Source organism: Pongo abelii, chromosome X, assembly GCF_028885655.2.
Source record: "Pongo abelii isolate AG06213 chromosome X, NHGRI_mPonAbe1-v2.0_pri, whole genome shotgun sequence".
NCBI classification, from domain to species: domain Eukaryota; kingdom Metazoa; phylum Chordata; class Mammalia; order Primates; family Hominidae; genus Pongo; species Pongo abelii.
Window position 1 is genome coordinate 54,503,119 of NC_072008.2, and position 20,161 is coordinate 54,523,279.

At 39.7% G+C, this 20,161-nt stretch overlaps 1 protein-coding gene across 12 annotated transcripts in view; it reads right to left on the reverse strand.

The window, feature by feature from the left end:
* Positions 1-20,161, reverse strand: part of WNK3 (WNK lysine deficient protein kinase 3) — a 176,446-nt gene that overhangs the window by 114,897 nt on the left and 41,388 nt on the right. For all 12 annotated transcript variants that reach the window (XM_054544627.2, XM_024241149.3, XM_054544625.1 and 9 more), the window contains 4 exons: positions 11,549-11,721; positions 9,503-9,723; positions 8,330-8,487; positions 2,170-2,258 (listed from right to left, as the gene is read on the reverse strand). In XM_054544627.2, coding sequence (XP_054400602.1) covers positions 2,170-2,258; positions 8,330-8,487; positions 9,503-9,723; positions 11,549-11,721 — 641 coding nt within the window. The remainder of the gene's footprint in view (positions 1-2,169; positions 2,259-8,329; positions 8,488-9,502; positions 9,724-11,548; positions 11,722-20,161) is intronic.

The window sequence follows — 20,161 nt, forward strand, 5'->3', positions numbered from 1 at the left end:
TTATATTTTTTAGTAGAAACGGGGTTTCACCATGTTGGCCAGGATGGTCTCAATCTCTTGATTTTGTGATCCGCCCCACTCAGCCTCAGGCATGAGCCACTGTGCCCGTTCCTAAGACTAAAGCGAGATGTCTTTAAGGAGGCACAACCAAGTAAAGCCCTCTGCCTCCCAATAAAAATTTTTACTGTATTATTTATAGTGAATTTTTACTGTAAAATTTTTATTATTTACAGTAAAAATATTTTGGTTTATTAGTTTGCTTGTTTGCTTGCTTGTTTTGGGATGGAGTCTCACTCTGTTGCCCAGGCTGGAGTGCAGTGGCAAGATCTTGGCTCACTGCAACCTCCACCTCCCAGGTTCGAGCAATTCTCCTGCCTCAGCCCCCAGAGTAGCTGGGATTATAGGCACCCACCACCACGCCCAGCTAAGTTTTGTATTTCTTGTAGAGATGGGGTTTCGTCATGTTGGTCAGGCTGGTCTCAAACTCCTGACCTCAAGTGATCTGCCCGCCTCAGCCTCCCAAAGTGCTGGTATTAGAGGTGTGAGCCACCGCACCCAGCCTGTTTGTTTTTAAGACAGGGTCTTACTCTGTCATCCAGGCTAGAGTACAGTGACATGATCATAGCTCATTGTAGCTTCCAACTCCTGAGCTCAAGCAATCCTCCCACTTCAGCCTCCCCAGGGGCTGGGACTACAGGCGGGTGACACTATGCCTGGCTAATTTTTTCATTTTAATATTTTGTAGAGACAAGGGTCTCATTTTGCTTCCCAGACTGGTCGTGAACTCCTGGCCTCAAGTGATCCTCCTGCCTCGGCCTCCCAAAGTGCTAGGATTACAGGTGTAAGCCACTACCCTCAGCCTATTATCCTTTTAGTTATCAAAATAATACTTGTTTTGTGTAATTACTAACTTGCTCAAGGTCACACAGGCTAAGTGTGAGCCCAGATTTGACTTTAAGTCTGATGATGAAGCCTGTGCTTTTTCCAATATACTAATATGCTATAAATCCTTTTCAATATTCCAGTGCTCTTTGGTAACAGAACATATTTAAAGGCTGTACAAACAACAATCAGAATCCAAACTAAAATAGCTACTTCTACATAGTGTTTTTAGCCTCATTTTTAAAAGCATGCCTAAGCTCCTATCTCAACAACAAAAAACCAAACAAGCCAATTAAAAATGGGCAAAAGAGTTGAATAGATATTTCTGCAAAGATATACAAATGGCCAATAACCCCATGAAAATTTCTACTAAGGATATATCGCCTTTACTAATAATCATCAATAAGGAAGTAAAAATCAAAAGACAAACCCACCAATTTAAAGTCAGCAACTGTCCAAAGCTGAAACTAAAGGGAGGCAGGTCGGGCGTGGTGGTTCATGCCTGTAATGACAGCACTTTGGGAGGCTGAGACGGGTGAATCACTTGAGGCCAGGAGTTGGAGACCAGCCTGGCCAACATGGTAAAACCCCTTCTCTACTAAAAATACAAAAATTAGCCAGGTGTGATGGCATGCACCTGCAATCCCAGCTACTCAGGAGGCTAAGGCAGGAGAATCGCTGGAACCCGGGAGGCAGAGGTTGCAGTGGGTCAAGATCATACCACTGCACTTCAGCCTGGGTAACAGAGCGAGACTCTGTCTCAAAAAAATAAAAGTAAATTAAAAATAAAATAAGAAATAAAACCTAAAGGGAGGCAAAAGCTAAGAGTAATGGGAATTGTCTATAAGGCAAATTGTGACACAAATAAATGTGGAATACGATTTCTTGAATACATATTTCTTCTATCCATATTAGCTTTATCATTATCATGACACTAAGGATACAGAATCAAATTTTTAAAATTTTGTCCACTCTCAACTGTTAGAAGCAAATTAACCTGTGAGGGCCTACTGACTGTTAAGCTGATGGCTGAAGGTGATGAAAGCTTGTCAAAAGGCACACAGACACACAAACGCAACCCAAACGTCAGTTCAAGAAAAATTCAGCACATGATATCCAAGTCTAAAATGGTAAACAACATGCACTGATACACTTCAATCTAGAGTATGGTTTGGCTTCTACTCAAAAGTCAAACTCAGCATGACTGAAAGGTCAGAAAATGACCCAAAGCAAGATAAGAGAAAAATGCATCTTTCAGTTATGTCATTTTGCTACAATTGCACCCACCTTTCAGATTTGGTTTGACGAATACATCCTTCAATGATTTCTTTGACTTCAGGATCAGTGACTTTATTGAAGCTGGCTGGTTTTATGCCCTAGGAGAAAAAAATGGTTTCTAGTAACAAATGATGCAATTGAAAGCCCAAGTCAACATGACATTTATTAAACATTATTTTTATCACTAAACCATAGTCAAGTTTTAAATGAAATATTTGTAAATATATATGTGTATATATAGAGAACATAAGTTTAATAACCTTTTGACAAGGATGTTGTCTACAAATAACAGTAAAAAAACTGTAAATAATCTTAACCTGACAACAGAGGCAAAGTTACATATATTATGTTATATATATAGTATGATTTTCAAATCTAGATCTGCAGGTATATATGACAATATACAGAAATTAAAAATGTTCTCAGAATAATTAATGACATGGGAAATTCTCATAATGTACTATTAAGTAGGGAAAAATAGGATCCCAAAATCTACATACAGTATAATCCCAATTAACAATATATAATAAACAAGTTTATTTATTTATTTATTTATTTTGAGATGGAGTCTCGCTCTGTCGCCCAGGCTGGAGTGCAGTGGCGTGATTTTGGCTCACTGCAACCTCCCACCTCCCTGGTTCAAGCAATTCCCCTGCCTCAGCCTCCTGAGTAGCTGGGATTACAGGCGCACGCCACCAAGCCCGGCTAATTTTTCTGTATTTTTAGTAGAGATGGGGTTTCACCATGTTGGCCTGACTGGTCTCGAACTCCTGATCTCAGGCAATCCGCCCGCCTCAGCCTCCCAAAGTGCTGGGATTACAGGCGTAAGCCACTGCGCCCGGCCATAAACAAGTACTTTTTTGAAATCAGAAAATAATTAATGCTATTTTAAAAAACTTTTGAAAATTCAAAATAAAGGCTTCTCTATTTCAAACATTCCAATTCTCTCTCTCTCTCTCTCTCTCTCTATATATATATATATTTTTTTTTTTTAAGACAGGGTCTCACTCTGTCACCCAGGCTGAAGTGCAGTGGCATGATCACAGCTCACTGCAGCCTCAACCTCCCAGGCTCAAGTGATCTTCCCACCTCAGCCTCCAGAGTAGCTGGGACTACAGGCACGTGCCACCAAATTCGGCTAATTTTTTTTTTTTTTTTTTTTTTTTGTAGAGACAAGGTCTTGCTATGTTGCCCAGTCTGGTCTTGAATTCCTGGGCTCAAACAGTCCTTCTCCCTCAGCTTCCCAAAGTGCTAGGATTACAGGCATGAGCCACTGCACCCAGCCTAATTCAATATATTTCAGTCGTCTAGAATGGCTAGAAGCAATGAGCAATCAGTAGATACATATGTGTATGTATGTGTATATATGTATATATATGAACATATATACCTATATATTTAAGAAATCTGTATTATTTTTATCCTTAAGCAATAATAAAATATTGAGAGCATGTACCTCAAGCTAATTATCAGGTTCTAGGAATTCAATAACAAATAAATGAAGTCCAGACAATTCAAAATGTTTCTATAATAACTGTGTTGGCTTCCTGAATCTGCTTATTTTATATTCTATTATCTTTTACTTAAGATTTAAAAAATAACCCAAGTAAGATCATTGCAGTCATTTAATAGAAAATTCCAAATTAAGCTGGAAGCAGAAAGGTACAATGGAAAGAATAATTGTTATGGAATGAAGCAATCTAACATCTACTTCTACGCCTGTCATGCTACCTCAAAGGACACAGAATCAGAAAGCCCAGTATTACATCGTAGACAAATCTGATGAAATTAGGAGTTAATTTAGTTCCTAAAATGTAGAAGCTTAAGATAGATGGAAATCTGAATTGTGATATGGCATTTTTAATGACTTTAATATAAAATAATAAAGTCACTATTCAAAAAATAGACCTATTAAAACAGCAACTCAAAGTACAATAAAAAATTAAAAATAAAAATAAATTTTCTAAAATAAATATATTTTTAAAATTTTAAAAAATTGACCTGTTATTCTACCTATGGAAAAAGCCCTCTTTGACCTTCCCACTGGTATACTCATTTCTCATCTCTGGGTAAATTACTGCCTTTCTCTGCTCCTACGTAAAAACAGTTCAGGAGCTATAACTTACAAAATCTAACACAAAATTCTTTTCTATTTATGGCCTTCCAAAATATGGGCCAAAACTAAAAACACATTCTAGCCTTATCTCTTTTTCTGAGCTCTTATACAAATTTTCAAACATACTTGAAAGTAGAATAGCATAATGAAGTCCCGTGTAACCATCACCAGTTTCAACAACAGTCAACATTTTGCCAACCTTGTTTCAGCTATCTGCCCCCACACATACTGTATCCTGGAATATTTTAAAGCAAATCTCAGGCATCATGTCATTTCACCCATGAATTTTCCAGTTTACATCTCTAACAGATAAGAACCTATTAAAAAAAAAATTGTGTAGCTCAGGCATGGTGGCTCATGCCTGTAATCCTAGTACTTTGGGAGGCCAAGGTGGGTGGATTGTGTGAGCCCAGTAGTTCAAGACCAGTCTGGGCAACGTGGTGAAACCCCATCTCTATACAAAAATATAAAAAGAAAAAAAAATAGCTGGGTGTGGTGGTGTGTACCTGTGGTCCCAGCTACCAGGGTGGCTGAGGTGAGAGGACTGCCTTAGCCCAGGAAGTCAAGGCTATAGTGAGCCAAGATCGTACCACTGTACTCAAGCCTGGGTGACAGAGCAAACACTGTCTCCAAAAAAAAAAAAAAAATCATATAATCGTCCCCCCTAAAATACTCATGAATAATTCCTTAATATCAAATATCTGAAACCCAGTCCATACTCAAATTTTCAAAATTGTCTAAATGATGTCTTTTTACAGTTGGTTTGTTCAAATCAGGATCCAAACAAGGTCCATAGGGTAGGGTGTGCATGAGCTGGCTCATACCAGCTCACAAATGCTATTAAGTTTTCAGGAATTCTGCAATCCAATTGTTAAACATGGCCATTTAAAATAAAACTAAATTATAAAAGTTTACAATTAAATAAATTACATTAAAAGCCAAGGTAAGCTGGGCACAGTGGCCCACACCTGTAATCCCAGTACTTTGGGAGGCCGAGGTGGGCAGATCACCTGAGGTCAGGAGTTTGAGACCAGCCTGGCCAGCATGGCAAAACCACATCTTTATTAAAAAATATATATATACAAAAACTAGCCAGGTGTGGAGGCACACGCCCATAATCCCAGCTACTTGGGAGGCTGAAACATGAGAATCGCTTGAACCCAGGAGGCAGAGGTTGCAGTGAGCTGAGATCGTACCACTGCACTCCAGCCTGGGTGACAGAGTGAGACTCTGTCTCAAAAACAAAACAAAACAAAACAAAACAGAGCAAAAAAAAGCCAGGGTAATAAATACTGAAAACATCACTCCCTAACTATTTTACTACAGTTTACTATTATTTATGCGTTTGAGGTTATTTATAGCTACTCTATCTGCATGGTAGAAATAATCATACAATGAGTGCAACAGTGCATCTCTTCCCAGCTCTTCATTCAGTGAGGTCACACTGGTAACTTGAAATCAGCCATGGTGGGAGTACTTATACCAGAAAAATCAGCAAATACTAAGTCAGCATTCTTTCTTTTTTCAGAGAATCAGGTGTTAAACATTTACCAGCTCACCACTACTCTTAAGTCTCTTGTATTCTATAAAAGCCGCCCTTCCTGTTTCTTTCATAAAATGTATTTGTTGGAGAAACTAGGTCATTTGTCCTACAGAATGTCCCACATTCTGGATTGTAGCCTTATTTCTTATTGTCTCCTTACACAAACTTCTAGAGTCAGACAGACTTGGGGTCAAAACCCACCATTATCAGTAGCTGTGGGAAGTTGGGCAAGGTACAACCTCTGATTCTCAGTTTCATCATCTGTAAACTGAAGATTGCACCTATCTCGTAGGGGATAAAGATTAAAGTATGTGGTGGCCAGGCGCAGTGGCTCACGCTTGTGATCCCAGAACTTTGGGAAGCCAAGGTGGGCAGATCACAAGGTCAGGAGTTGGAGACCATCCTGGCCAACATGGTGAAACACTGTCTCTACTAAAGATACAAAAAATTAGCCGGGCATGGTGGTGTGCACCTGTAATCCCAGCTACTCGGGAGGCTGAGGCAGGAGAATCACCCGCACCCAGGAGGTGGAGGATGCAGTGAGCCGAAACAGCGCCATTGCACTCCCGCCTAGGTGACAGGGCGAGACTCAGTCTCAAAAACTAAATAAATAAATAAAGTATGTGGTGTACCGCATGCATTAAAAAACAGTATCTCCTCACATCTGTTAGAATGACTATTATCAAAAAGATGAAAGATAAGTGTTGGTGAGGATGCAGAGAAAAAGGAACCCTCATACATTGTTGATGAGAATATAAATGGTACAGCTGTTATGGAAAATGGTATGGAACTTCCCCAAAAAAACTAAAAATAGAACTACCATAACAATTCTACTTCTTGGTACATACCCAAAGGAATTGAAATTAGTATGTCAAACAGATATATGCATGCCTATGTTCACTGCATCACTATACACAATAGCCAAGATATGGAAATGACCTACATGTTCATCAGTGAATGAATAAAGAAAATGTGGTATATATACACAATGGAATACTATTCAGCCTTAAAAAAGAAGAAAATTCTATCATTTGTGACAATGTGGATGAACCTAGAAGACATTATGTTAAGTGAAATAAACCAGCACAGAAAGACAAATAAAACATGATCTCATTTACACATGGAATCTAAAAAAGATGACCTCATAGAAGAGTAGAATGATGGTTACCAGAGACTGGGAGTTGTGGGGGAGGAAATGGGGAGCTATTGGTCAAAAGGTACAAGCTGCAGTTAGACAGGAGGAGTAGGTGTTGAGATCTACTGTACAGCAGGGTAACTACAGTCGATAATAACAATAATATACTGTAAATTTCAAAATAACTTAGTAAATTTCAAATGTCTTACCACACAAAATAATAAGCAAGTGGGGTGATAGATATGTTAATTAGCCTGATTTAATCATTCCACATTTGTGTGTGTGTGTGTGTGTGTGTGTGTGTGTGTGTGTGTGTGTGTGTATCTCAAAACATCACATGGTACCCCTTAAATATGTACAATAACAATTTGTCAATTAAAAATGATATTAATTTTGGCTGGGCATGGTGGCTCACACCTGTAATCCCAGCACTTTGGGAGGCCGAGGTGGGCGGATCACAAGGTCAAGAGATCAAGACCATCCTGGCCAACATGGTGAAACCCCGTCTCTACTAAAAATACAAAACTAGCTGGGCGTGGTGGTGCACACCTGTAGTCCCAGCTACTTGGGAGGCTGAGGCAGGAGAATTGCTTGAACCCGGGAGGTGGAGGTTGCAGTGAGCAAAGATCCCACCACTGCACTAAAGCCTGGCAACAGACTGTGTCTCAAAAAAAAAAAAAAAGGTATTAATTTTAAAAGGATTTAAAAAACCAATACCTACTAATGTTAAGCTACCTGAAACAATCTTTCACAGCCTGTCTTGAGCTGCCCAACTGGATATGAAGTAGTCCTCCTTTGAATAAGCATAACACTTTGCTTCTACCTTCCTTATGTCCCTTACTATACTCTCATCCTCTTATTTTATAGTCATTTGTGAATTTATATTATTCCCTTATTAGAAATGTAAGCTCTTTGAGGGTAGCAAACACTTCTTACTCATCTTTGCATTCCTTACAATTTCTAACACAAAAATTTACTCATAGCAGGGACTCAAATACTGTATCTATTGAACTAGATTTTGAATGCCCTTTCATAAAAAGGCTTTTAGACCTAAAAGAAACCATGTAGTCGGTCTCTATTATTCAGCTTTGAAAAATAAGATCCATCTAATAGGTAACTAAAAATTCCTTACAAACAAATATATATAGATGATATACCTGTACGTTTTCCCAAAGATACTAATACAAAGCATTTTATATGACTCCAATGAAGCATAGTCATATGGTATAAATCTAAGGCTTGTTGCATTACAATTGTTAATTTTAATACTGTTACCTAGAGCTAAACCAAAATTAGTTTTGAGTAAGTCAAACTTAACTAATTTCAACATGAAACGTGGCAACTGATAAAGTAAAAAGAAAAAAGTTATACCTACACTAGTTACTTTCCGGTATATTTGAGCTGCATTCTGACACTCAGAATAAGGATACTCCGATGTGGCCATTTCCAGCATACACATTCCAAAAGCATAAACATCTACGGATTCATCATAGTGTTCTTCATACATCTCTGGAGCCATAAACTCAGGAGTTCCTACAAAATAACACCACCACCACATTTTTATGGAAGAGAAAAACGTATCCACCAAGATCACATCCCCTTTCCTATAAGGATTATCTGTGTTAATTTCTACTCCCCCAAAGCAAATTTCTTTTTTTTTTTTTGAGACGTAATCTTGCTCTGTTGCCCAGGCTGGAGTGCAGTGGTGCCATCTCAGCTCACTGCAACCTCTGCCTCCCAGGTTCAAGTGATTCTCCTGCCTCAGCCTCCCGGGTAGCTGGGATTACAAGTGCCTGCCACCACGCCTGGCTAATTTTTGTATTTTTAGTAGAGACGGGGTTTCACCATGTTGGCCAGGCTGGTCTCGAACTCCTGACCTCGTGATCCACCCACCTCAGGCTCCCAAAGTGCTGGGATTACAGGCGTGAGCCACCGTGCCTGGCTGCAAATTTTTAAGTATACAATTTGTTGAATATTTGCTATATCTACATAAAGCACTGAAATAATTTATTTAATTTTCCATACTGATAGAGTATAATTTGTAATGCTCAAGATTAGGTAATGATTAATAAAATGTTTTTATTTCTATCCTTTTTACTTAAATTTTTCTGAATTAACTTAGTAAACTCTCTTACTTACATCCTTAGAACCTTTCAATAATCCTAAATATAAATATTATCCCACAAAAAATACATTAGAATGTCTCTGAAATAAGCCAATATATAATAGGTATTTCAAAGCAAATTCAGTCTAAGCCCAGTATTGGTAAACTTTTCTGTTAAGGGCCAGAGAGTAAACTGTTCAGGTTTTGCAGTTTGTATGGTCTCTATCACACAACTACTCAACTCTGTCACTTGTAGGTGCAAAAGCAGTCCTAGACAATCTGTAAATGAGCGAGTGTGACTGTGTTCTAATAAAATTCGATTTACAAAAACAGGCAGTGAGCCACATTCATCCCACTGGCCATAGCTGGCTGATTCCTGTTCTAGACCTATAAAATTGAAAAATCTCTCTTTACCCAACCAGTAAACTGTAAAACTTTAATCACCAATGACACTCTTAGCAAATGAGGTACGCATTAAGGTGGCTAATCCTAGATCACCAATCTTCACAGATCCAGTGGGTCCCGTGATGAAAATATTGTCACACTTCAGATCCCGGTGAATAATAGGAGGAGTCCTAGTGTGCAAGAACTGCAACCCCTTTAAAATTTGCCTGCACCAGCTCCTTAAGACCTTTGGTTTCATGACTTTAAATCGTTTTAAGTACCTATACAAAGAAACAAAAGACCATGTGTAAACAAACATATCCAGCTTATTATATGAACACTATTAAGGTAAGATACATAAGCAAACAACTTATGCACTACGATTCCCATCACTGAGTTGTTTTCTATTATTTGTTATGGCAAAAAAAAATTTTAATCTAATACTTCATTCTTAGATAAGACATCCTACCAAGCGTAGCTGTTTTGTTTGTTTGTTTGGTTGGTTTTTTTTTAAGATGAAGTCTCACTCTGTCTCCCAGGCTGGAGGGCAGTGGTGCAATCTCAGCTCACTGCAGCTTCCGCCTCTCAGGTTCATGTGATTCTCATGCCTCAGCCTCCCAAGTAACTGGGACTACAGGCATGCACCACCACGCCGAGCTAATTTTTGTATTTTGGTATAGACGGGGTTTCACCATGTGGGCCAGGTTGGTCTTGAAATCCTGACCTCAGGTGATCTGCCTGCCTCGGCCTCCCAAAGTGCTAGGATTACAGGCATCAGCCACCACACCTAGCCAAGTGTAGCATTTTTAATTCAAACTAAAAATCATTCCAGAGTGGCCTTTTGTAGAATGGCAGCACAATTTTAAAAAGAAAGTTCTTCTCTACTACCTAATAACTGCTTATATAAAGTCACTAGAGGGTTAAACTATGTAAAATTTTAGTATATACACTAATGTTAGGAAACAAAAAGTTTACACCATATTTAATATTTGCAAGTGATTAAACCACATTTAATATTTACAAGTCATTATTCACCAAATGAATAATTGTGGTTAGAAATAAAAGACTATAATTAATAGTCTATAATACTATAATATTATACTATATAATACTACATATTATACCATATATTATAATACTATAATAATATACTGTAATATTATAATATCATAATAGTATCGCTCACTAGATATTTGAACTTGACCAAGCCCTCCAACCTTCCATTATCTTCTACAAAATAAAATTATGGCCGGGCATGGTGCCTCACTCCTATAACCCTAGCACTTTGGGAGGCTGAGGTGGGCGGATTGCTTTAGCCCAGGAATTCGAGACCAGCCTGGGCAACGTGGCAAAACGCCATCTCTACAAAAATTATTTAAAAAAAAATTAGCCAGGCATGTTGCTGCATGCTTGTGGTTCCAGCTACTCAGGAGGCTGAGGTGGGAGGGTCACTTGAGACCAAGGAGGTCGAAGCTGCAGTTAGCCATGATCATGTCACTGCACCACTCCAGTCTGGGTGACAGAGTGAGACCCTGTCCCAAAAAATAATAAAATAAAATAAAATAAAACTGTATTCTCTATAACGATTTTTAATTCTAAAATTCTACAATATCCCACAAACATTAACTTCTCAGTACTGTATTTTTTTAACAAACTTCATTAACATCTCAATTTTTAAACCTAACTTAAAACAGTCACTAGATTCGAATCTACAAATTCTTTTTTTTTTTTTTTTGAGACAGGATCTGGCTTTGTCAACCAGGCTGGAATACAGTGGCACGATCATGGCTCACTGCAACCTCCACCTCCCAGGCTGAAGCCATCCTCCAACCTCAGCCTCCTGAGTAGCTGGGACTACAGGTGTGCGCTGCCACATCTGGTTAATTTTTGTATTTTTTTGGTAGAGACAAGGTTTCACCATGTTGCCCAGGCTAGTCTTGAGATCCACCCTCCTCAGTCTCCCAAAGTGCTGGGATTACAGGTGTAGCCACTGCGCCTGGCCAGATTCTAAAAATTCTTTGAGTAGTTTTATTTTATAAAAATTGTTATGACTCCAGAAAATTATTTCCAAATAAAACTACATTGGCACTATCAGGGTCAACTTACGTCTTTAAGGTCCCAGATGTCATTAGTTCAGTCACTAATACAATACATTTCTTTCCTTTTAATATAGATTCCCAGGAATCATAAAATCGAACTATATTGGGGTGCTGGAGACCCTTCAACATCTCTGCTTCTTCCTTGAATCTTTGCTGCTCAGCTTTGGTTAACTTTCGGTCCTGAAAAGGAATAACAAGTTCCAAAATAAAGTCATGAAAATTCTCATGCACTTTTCTAATACCACTCAACTGAATGCTTTATTGCATTTATGCATGGATGTGTATATTTATTTATTTTTGCCTGTCAATGCTTTTCTCAAGACTTGTATCGTCACAGATATCCTTTATTAGTTACTGTGACTCCTCCAACATGGCAATGCAGCAACTGTTATATTTCATAAGTACATTATAAACCCACCTGGGTAATAAATCAGTATCTTGAAAAACAGTATCTCAAAATGAATTGAGAAAAAGCAATAAAGCAGATAGGAAAGTTTCCCTAAGAAATCCCTGAGTTTCCATATCTAAAACATCTGTAATGTCAGAACAAGAACAATAAAAATGTTAAACATCTAGACATTTAATCTAATTAAATTTCTGAATTGCCAAAATAAAAGTGCTCTAGGTTTCCATACAGAAATATTAGGTTATGAACCAGTGAGACATTCAAATAGGCATTGGACCTCTAATCTGCTACATTAACTGCTAGAAGTCAAAGGAACAATTTTACAGAATTCTGAGGGAGAACTATGGCCCTAAAATTCTGATCCCAGACAAGCTATCCATCAAGTTTAAAAGTGAAAAAATCCTACATTTCAAGACAACAGGGACACAGACAGTACACCACCCCATACACCATCTCTGACCATATTACTCGAAGAACTTCAATAAAAACGTGGCCACAAAAAGTTAGAAAAGGAAGGTATGGGCTGGGCACGGTGGCTCACACCTATAATCCTAGCACTTTGGGAGGCTGAGGTGGGAGGAGCACCTGAGCCCAGTTCGAGACCAGCATGGCTAACATAGTGAGACCCCTGTCTCTACAAAAAAAAATAATAAAAACAACAGCTGGGTGTGGTGGTGCATGTTTATAGTCCACAACTACTCGAGACGGTAAGGTGGGAGGATTGCTTGAACCTGGGAGGCAGAGGCTGCAGTGAGCCAAGATCATGCCACTGCACTCCAACCTTGGTGATGGAGTGAGACCCTGTCTCAAAAAAATTAAATTAAAAAAATAAAATGTTGGAAAAATTTTGTTATCAAAATTGTACATGACATTATCTTCTAATTTATTTTATTCTCTTTCATAGCAAGCTATGTTTTATTTCTCATCCCTTTTTTTCTAGACGGAGTCTCGCTCTGTCGCCCAGGCTGGAGTGCAGTGGTGCGATCTCAGCTTACTGCAACCTTTGCTTCCCAGGGTCAAGTGATTCTCCTGCCTCAGCCTCTTGAGTAGCTGGGATTACAGGTGCCCACCACCACGCCCAGATAATTTCTATATTTTTAGTAGAGATGGGGTTTCACCATGTTGACCAGGCTGGTCTTGAACTCTTGACCTGAAGTGATCCACCTGCCTCCGCCTCCCAAAGTGCTGGGATTACAAGAGTGAGCTATTGCGCCTGGCCTTCTCATTACTTTCCTTGTGTATTTCTGCCCTATTTTCTTCATCAGGTACATTAATCATTTTTCAGAAAGCCCAAAATAATAAAATCTATTTATCCTATTTTTATGTATATAAATTTTAAATTAATTTCAGTTTTTCTGAATTCCCTCTTCCTTTCTTTTGCTGTTATTTTCCTAATTTCTTAACATGAGTACTAAATTCCTTTAGTTATTGTTCATTAATAATGAAGATATTTTAGTCTACAAATTTTCTAACAGGTACAACTTTTGCAATGACCCACAGGTTTTGTTGTAATGTCTTCTCTTTTTCATTGCTTTCTAGTCTATAATCTCAGTTTTTTTCTCTTTGATTCAAAATTTACCTAGGAATGTGATTTCTGCTCTCTAATTAGTTAAGAATCTTTTGGTTATTTATTTCATTATTTATTTCCAATCTTATTGAGTAATGCAAGTACAAAATCTCTCTGCTTTAACTTAAGGGCTTTTGGGGGCCACATATAACAATGTATATTTCTTGTTTGAAGGATATAAAGTTCTATACATCCATCGAATAAAGTTTGTGGATTGTGGATTATATTATTCAACTCCTCTGTAATTTTTTTTTTTTTGAGATGGAGTTTTGCTCTTGTTGCCCAGGCTGGAGTGCAATGGCGCGATCTTGGCTCACGGCAACCTCCGTCTCCTGGGTTCAAGCAATTCTCCTGCCTCAGCCTCCCAAGTAGCTGTGATTACAGGCATGTGCCACCACCCCGGCTAATTTTGTATTTTTAGTAGAGATGGGGTTTCTCCATGTTGGTCAGGCTGATCTTGAACTCTCAACCTCAGGTGATCCACCTGCCTCGGCCTCCCAAAGTGCTGGGATTACAAGCATTGAGCCACCGCACCCGGCACAACTCCTCTGTATTTACTCACTTTTTGTGTACTAGATCTCTCCTATGCTGAAAGAAATGTACATGAAATTTCCCACTACAAATACATGTTTGTCTTTTTGAAAATGCTATTAGAGGTTATTCAGCCAAAATATTTTCGGTGTCTACAAGTTTTTGATACATCTTCGTAAACTATTAAGTATATAATTTCATAATATCCTGTCTAATGTTTTAACCTTGTTTTCCTCCTTTTTTGATGTACATTAACATTGCCACTTTGGGGCCAGGTGTGGTGGCTCACACCTGTAATCCCAGCACTTTGGGAGGCCAAGGCGGGCAGATCGCCTGAGGTCAGGAGCTGGAGGCCAGCCTAGTGGACATGGTGAAACCCTGTCTCTAATAAAAACACAAAAAATTAGCCAGGTGTGGCGGCACGTGCGTGTAATCTCAGCTACTTGGGAGGCTGAGACATGAGAATCGCTTGAGCCCAAGAGGCAGAGGTTGCAGTGATCCAAGACCATGCCACTGCACTCCAGCCTGGGCAACAGAGTGAGACTCTGTCTCAAAAAAAAAACAAAACAAAAAACAAAAAACATTGCCACTCTTGCTTTCTCTTTGCTTGTTTACATCTTTACCTTTTCTTTATCACTGCTTTAAGTATGATTTTAGTAAACAACACATGTGAGTTTTGTCTTTTAACTCTACCTGACAATCTGAGTTTCTTATTAAGTAAATGCAACATGTCCACATTTTGTATAGCAAATAATATACTTAATTTTACTCCTTCAATCTTATTTTATGTTCCTTATTTATTTTACTTTGTTGTTTTCTATTATTAACTAAGAGATGTATCAGGCCAGGCACAGTGGCTCACATCTGTAATCCCAACAATTTGGGAGGTCAAGGTGGGTGCATTGCTTAGGCTTAGGAGTTTAAGACCAGCCTGAGCAACATGACAAAACCCTGTCTCTACAAAAAATACAAAAATTAGCCGGGCATAGTGGTGTATGTCTGTAGTCCCAGCTACTTAGGGGGCTGAGGCTGGAGGATCGCTTGAACCCGGGAGGTCGAGACTGTAGTGAGCCATGTTTGCGCCACCCTGCACTCTAGCCTGAGTGACAAAGTGAGACGCTGTCTCAAAAAACAAAGAGATATATATTTTTCCTTTTTTACTAGTGGATAGCCTCCCTCTCCAGACACTCAAGATCAAACATATTTATCTGTTTTAAGAAAGTAACTCATCTACTCATTCTCCCTACTTCACCTAGCCCCCATTCACCAAAAATAAATAAATAATCTAAAATACTAATACTTCCCCCCTTTCTATCATGCCACATAGACAACACATGTAGAAGACTTAATCACTGGTCAGGCACGATGGCTCATGCCTGTAATATCAGTACTTTGGGAGGCTGAGGAGGGTGAATCGTTCGAGCTCAGGAGTTCGAAATCAGCCTGGACAACAGGGCAAAACCTTGTCTCTACTAAAAATAAAAAAAATTAGCTGAGCATGGAGGCACGTCCCAATAGCTGTAGTCCTAGCTACTTGGGAGGCTGAGGCGGGAGGATCACTTGAGCCTGGGAGGTGGAGATTGCAGTGAGCCAAGATTCTGCTACTGCACTCCAGCCTGGGCAACAGAGGGAGACCTTGTCTCAAAAAAAAAAAAAAAAAGACTTAATCACCCCTACACTGTCCACTCCTATATGATTGCCCCTCCCCCTCACACACTTCTGTTCTAGCTGTAGAGTCTTTACTTAGCACTTTTATCAAACATTCCATTCATTCAATGTCAACATATGTTAGTTACATATATCTAGCTTCATCTTTTCAACTATTACATAGTTTTCTGCATTATGGTCCATGAATATCTTTTTCACCCTGGGAGATGATATCTTAGCTGATTAGAGATTCTTGGATGGTGTAGCCTTTTCCCCTTAATGGTCTACCATCTTTTAGCTTCTAGCATTGAAGATAAGAAGAAAGGTGCATGTAAGATTCTTTTTTCTTGGTTAGTCTAGTTATTTACAAGATTTTACCTAGATATCTACTTTTAGATACTACTTCTTCTTGACTATCGAGACTACTAATTCAAGTCAGAAAAGTGATTATTTTCCCCTCATATTCAATCCTCCTCTCCTGAGTCCTTGATTTACTCAGGAGAGCCCTGGGGTACCTTATGTAGTCCCATGAGTGATGGAGCTATAGCAGTCTCTCCCCTGAGAGCTGCTCTGTAACAACTAACATCTTGTTAGACATCGAGGAAGCGTGTTTGCTCCTTATTCTCCTAGAATGCAAAAGCTAACTCTCTCTCCTACTCTGTAGACTAAAAATGACCCCGTCTACCCTCTAGACCCTCAAGACTAAAAGACTGGTCAGCCCACTAGTCTTTTAGCTCTGCTCACACTTTTGAGGGGGCATAACTATACAAAGAGATCAGCAGATCTTCCCCTGTACTATAGACGGAATGTTTGTGTCCTCTCTCCTCCGCCAAAATTTGTAAGTTAAAACCTCAACCCCAATGTGACTGTATTTGGAGACAGGGCCTTTACGTCATAAGGGTGGGTCCTTGATCCAATAGGATTAGTATCCTTATAAAAAGAGATAACAGAGGCCGGGTGCAGTGGCTCACGCCCGTAACCCCAGCACTTTGGGAGGCCAAGGTGAGTGGATCACCTGAGGTCAGGAGCTCAAGACCAGCCTGTCCAACATGGTGGAACCCCGTCTCTACTAAAAATATACAGAAGTAGCCAGGTGTGGTGGTGGGCACCTGTAATCCCAGCTACTCGGGAGGCTGAGGCAGGAGAATCGCTTGAACCCAGGAGGTGGAGGTTGCAGTGAGCTGATATCATGCCACCGCACTCCAGCCTGGGCAATAGAGCGAGACTCCATCTCAAAAAAAAAAAAAAAAAAGACAAGAAGACAAGAGAAAGCTCACTCCCAACTCTCCTCACAAAGCCAGGAAGAGAGCCCTCACCAGAAACCCACCAAGCTAGAACTTGATCTGGAACTTATAATCTCTACAACTTTGAGAAAAGATGCTCAACATCATTAGTTGTCAGGGTAATGCAAATCAAAACCACAATAAAATACCACTTCACACCCATTAGGATGGCTATTATCTAAGTAAATAAATATATAAATAAATAAATAAGAAGTATTGGCAAGGATATGGAGAAACCTTGTACATTGCTGGGAAATGTAAAATGGTATGTTCATTGTGGAAAGCAACATGATGGTTCCTCACCATATTAAACATAGAATTACCATATGCTCCAGCAATTCTACTTTTAGGTATTCTAGGTATATACCCAAAAGAATTGAAAGCAGAGACACAAACAGACATTTGTAGAACCATGTTCATAGCAGCATTACTCACAATAGCCAAAACGTAGAAACAACTCAAACGCCCACCAACAGATGAATAAACAAAATATGGTACATACATACAGTGGAATACTGTTTAGCCTTAAAGAGAAATGAAATTCTGATACATGCTACAAAACATGGATGAATCTTTTATTTATTTTTTTTTTCTGAGACGGAATCTTGCTCTATCACCCAGTCTGGAGTGCAGAGGCACAATCTCGGCTCACTGCAACCTCCGCCTGCCAGGTTCAAGCAATTCTCCTGCCTCAGCCTCCTGAGTAGCTAGGATTACAGGCACATGCCACCATGCCCGGCTAATTTTTGTATTCTTAGTAGAGACGGGATTTCACCATGTTGGCCAGGCTGGTCTCGAACTCTTGACCTTGTGATCCGCCCACCTCGGCCTCCCAAAGTGCTGGGATTACAGGTGTGAGCCACCGCACCCAGCCAACATGGATGAATTTTGAAAACGTTATGGTAAGTGAAATAAACGAGACAGGAAAGACAAACATTGCTTGATTCCACTTATATGAGGTACCTACAATAGGCATATTCATAGAGACAGAAAGTAGAATAGTAGTTAACAGGAGCTAGGCAGAGTGGGGAATGGGAAGTTAAATGGTTTTTTGTTTTTTTGAGACGGAGTCTCGCTCTGTCGCCCAGGCTGGAGTGCAGTGGTGCGATCTCGGCTCACTGCAAGCTCCACCTCCCGGGTTCACGCCATTCTCCTGCCTCAGCCTCCCTAGTAGCTGGGACTACAGGCGCCTGCCACAAGGCCCGGCTAATTTTTTTTTTGTATTTTTTAGTGGAGACGGGGTTTCACCATGTTAGCCAGAATGGTCTTGATCTCCTGACCTCGTGATCCGCCCGCCTCGGCTTCCCAAATTGCTGGGATTACAGGCATGAGCCACCGCGCCTGGCCGGCTGGTGTTTAATTTCATTTGGACAAATTTGTCAAGAGAGTGAAAAAGACACCTCAAAGTCAGCATGAAGAGTCTCTGCTCAATCCTTTGAGAATAATTATCAACAAGTCCCTCTTCTCAACATTAAAACCAAAAATGTTTGAAGAAATACTGGCCAAAAATTTTCAAAATCTGTTGAACATTACAAAACCACCGATCTTTTTCTGAGCCCCTGTGAGTTCAAGCGTTGGGACTTGGGCTAACCCTCTATCCTAGGTTCCCATATCAAGTTGAAAAATTAATAAGTTAAAGGAATAGCCGGGTGCCGTGGCTCACGCCTGTAATCCCAGCACTTTGGGAGGCCGAGGCACGCGGATCACGAGGTTAGGAGATCAAGACCGTCCTGGCTAACACGGTGAAACCCCGTCTCTACTAAAAATACAAAAAATTAGCCGGGCGCGGTGGCGGGCACCTGTAGTCCCAGCTACTCGGGAGGCTGAGGCAGGAGAATGGCCTAAACCCGGGAGGCAGAGCTTGCGGTGAGCCGAGATCACGCCACTGCACTCCAGCCTGGGCAACAGAGCGAGACTCTGTCTCAAAAAAAAATAATAATAATAATGTTTAAGGAATAAATGAACCTTATTATTTTCCAAATATTCAACAATATTTGCTGAGGTCCATAGGATAAATAACAGTTCTTTTTTTTTTTTGGAGGCAGAGTCTCACTCTGTCGCCCAGGCTGGAGTGCAGTGGCGTGATTTCAGTTCACTGTAACCTCCGCCTCCTGGGTTCAAGTGATTCTCCTGCCTCAGCCTCCTGAGTAGCTGGGATTACAGGCGCATGCAACCACGCCTGGCTAATTTTGTATTTTTAGTAGAGACAGGGTTTCATCATGTTAGCCAGGCTGGTCTGGAACTCCCTACCTCAGGTGATCAGCCCACCTCGGCCCTCCTGAAATGCTGGGATTACAGGACTGAGCCACTGCGGCTGGCAAAATAACAATTCTTGAAAGTAGAATGCTTTCAAGTGTAAGGCTTACTTGTGAAGGGAGCTTCTGTAACCAATAGGTTATATTATTGTTTCCAACAAGAAGTCTGCTATCATCCTTATTGTTCTTCTATACAGAAAGTGTCTTTTTTCACAAACTGCTTTCAAATTTTTCTCTTTATCATTGATTTTAAGCAATTTGATTATGCCATGCTGTTATATGTAAAATGTTTATTTAGAAACAGAATGTTTGTTCCCTGGTGCTGCAAAGAGATAGCAATTGAACATAAATTTAATTTTCTTAGCAAGGCAATTTTTACTTAGCAAGGCAAAATTTTAAACAAATTTGAAAAAATTTCAGCCATTAGTTCTTTAAATAATTTTATGATCCCTTCTATATTTCTGGGACCCTAATCACATGTATATTAGGCCCCATGAAGTTGTCTCACAGCTCACTGATGCTCTGTTTATTTTTTTCAGCCTTTCTTCACTTTTTCAGTGTTTCACTTTCGATAGTTTCTATTACTAGGTCTTCAAGTTCACTAATATTTTTTACTGCAACATATACTTTTCTGTTAATTTCCTCAGTATATTTTTCATCTCAGACAATTAATTTTTCATCTCTAGAAGTTCCATTTGGGTCTTTAAAAAATATATTACATGTTTCTACTTTAACATGCTCACTCTTCAGCCAGGCATGGTGGCTCACAACTCTAATCCCAGAACTTTGGGAGGCTGAGGTGGGCGGATCACCTGACATTAGGGGTTTGAGACCAGCCTGGCTAATATGGTGAAACCCTGTCTCTACTAAAAATAGAAAAATTAGCTGGGCATGGTGGCGGGCACCTGTTAATCCCAGCTACTGGGGAGGC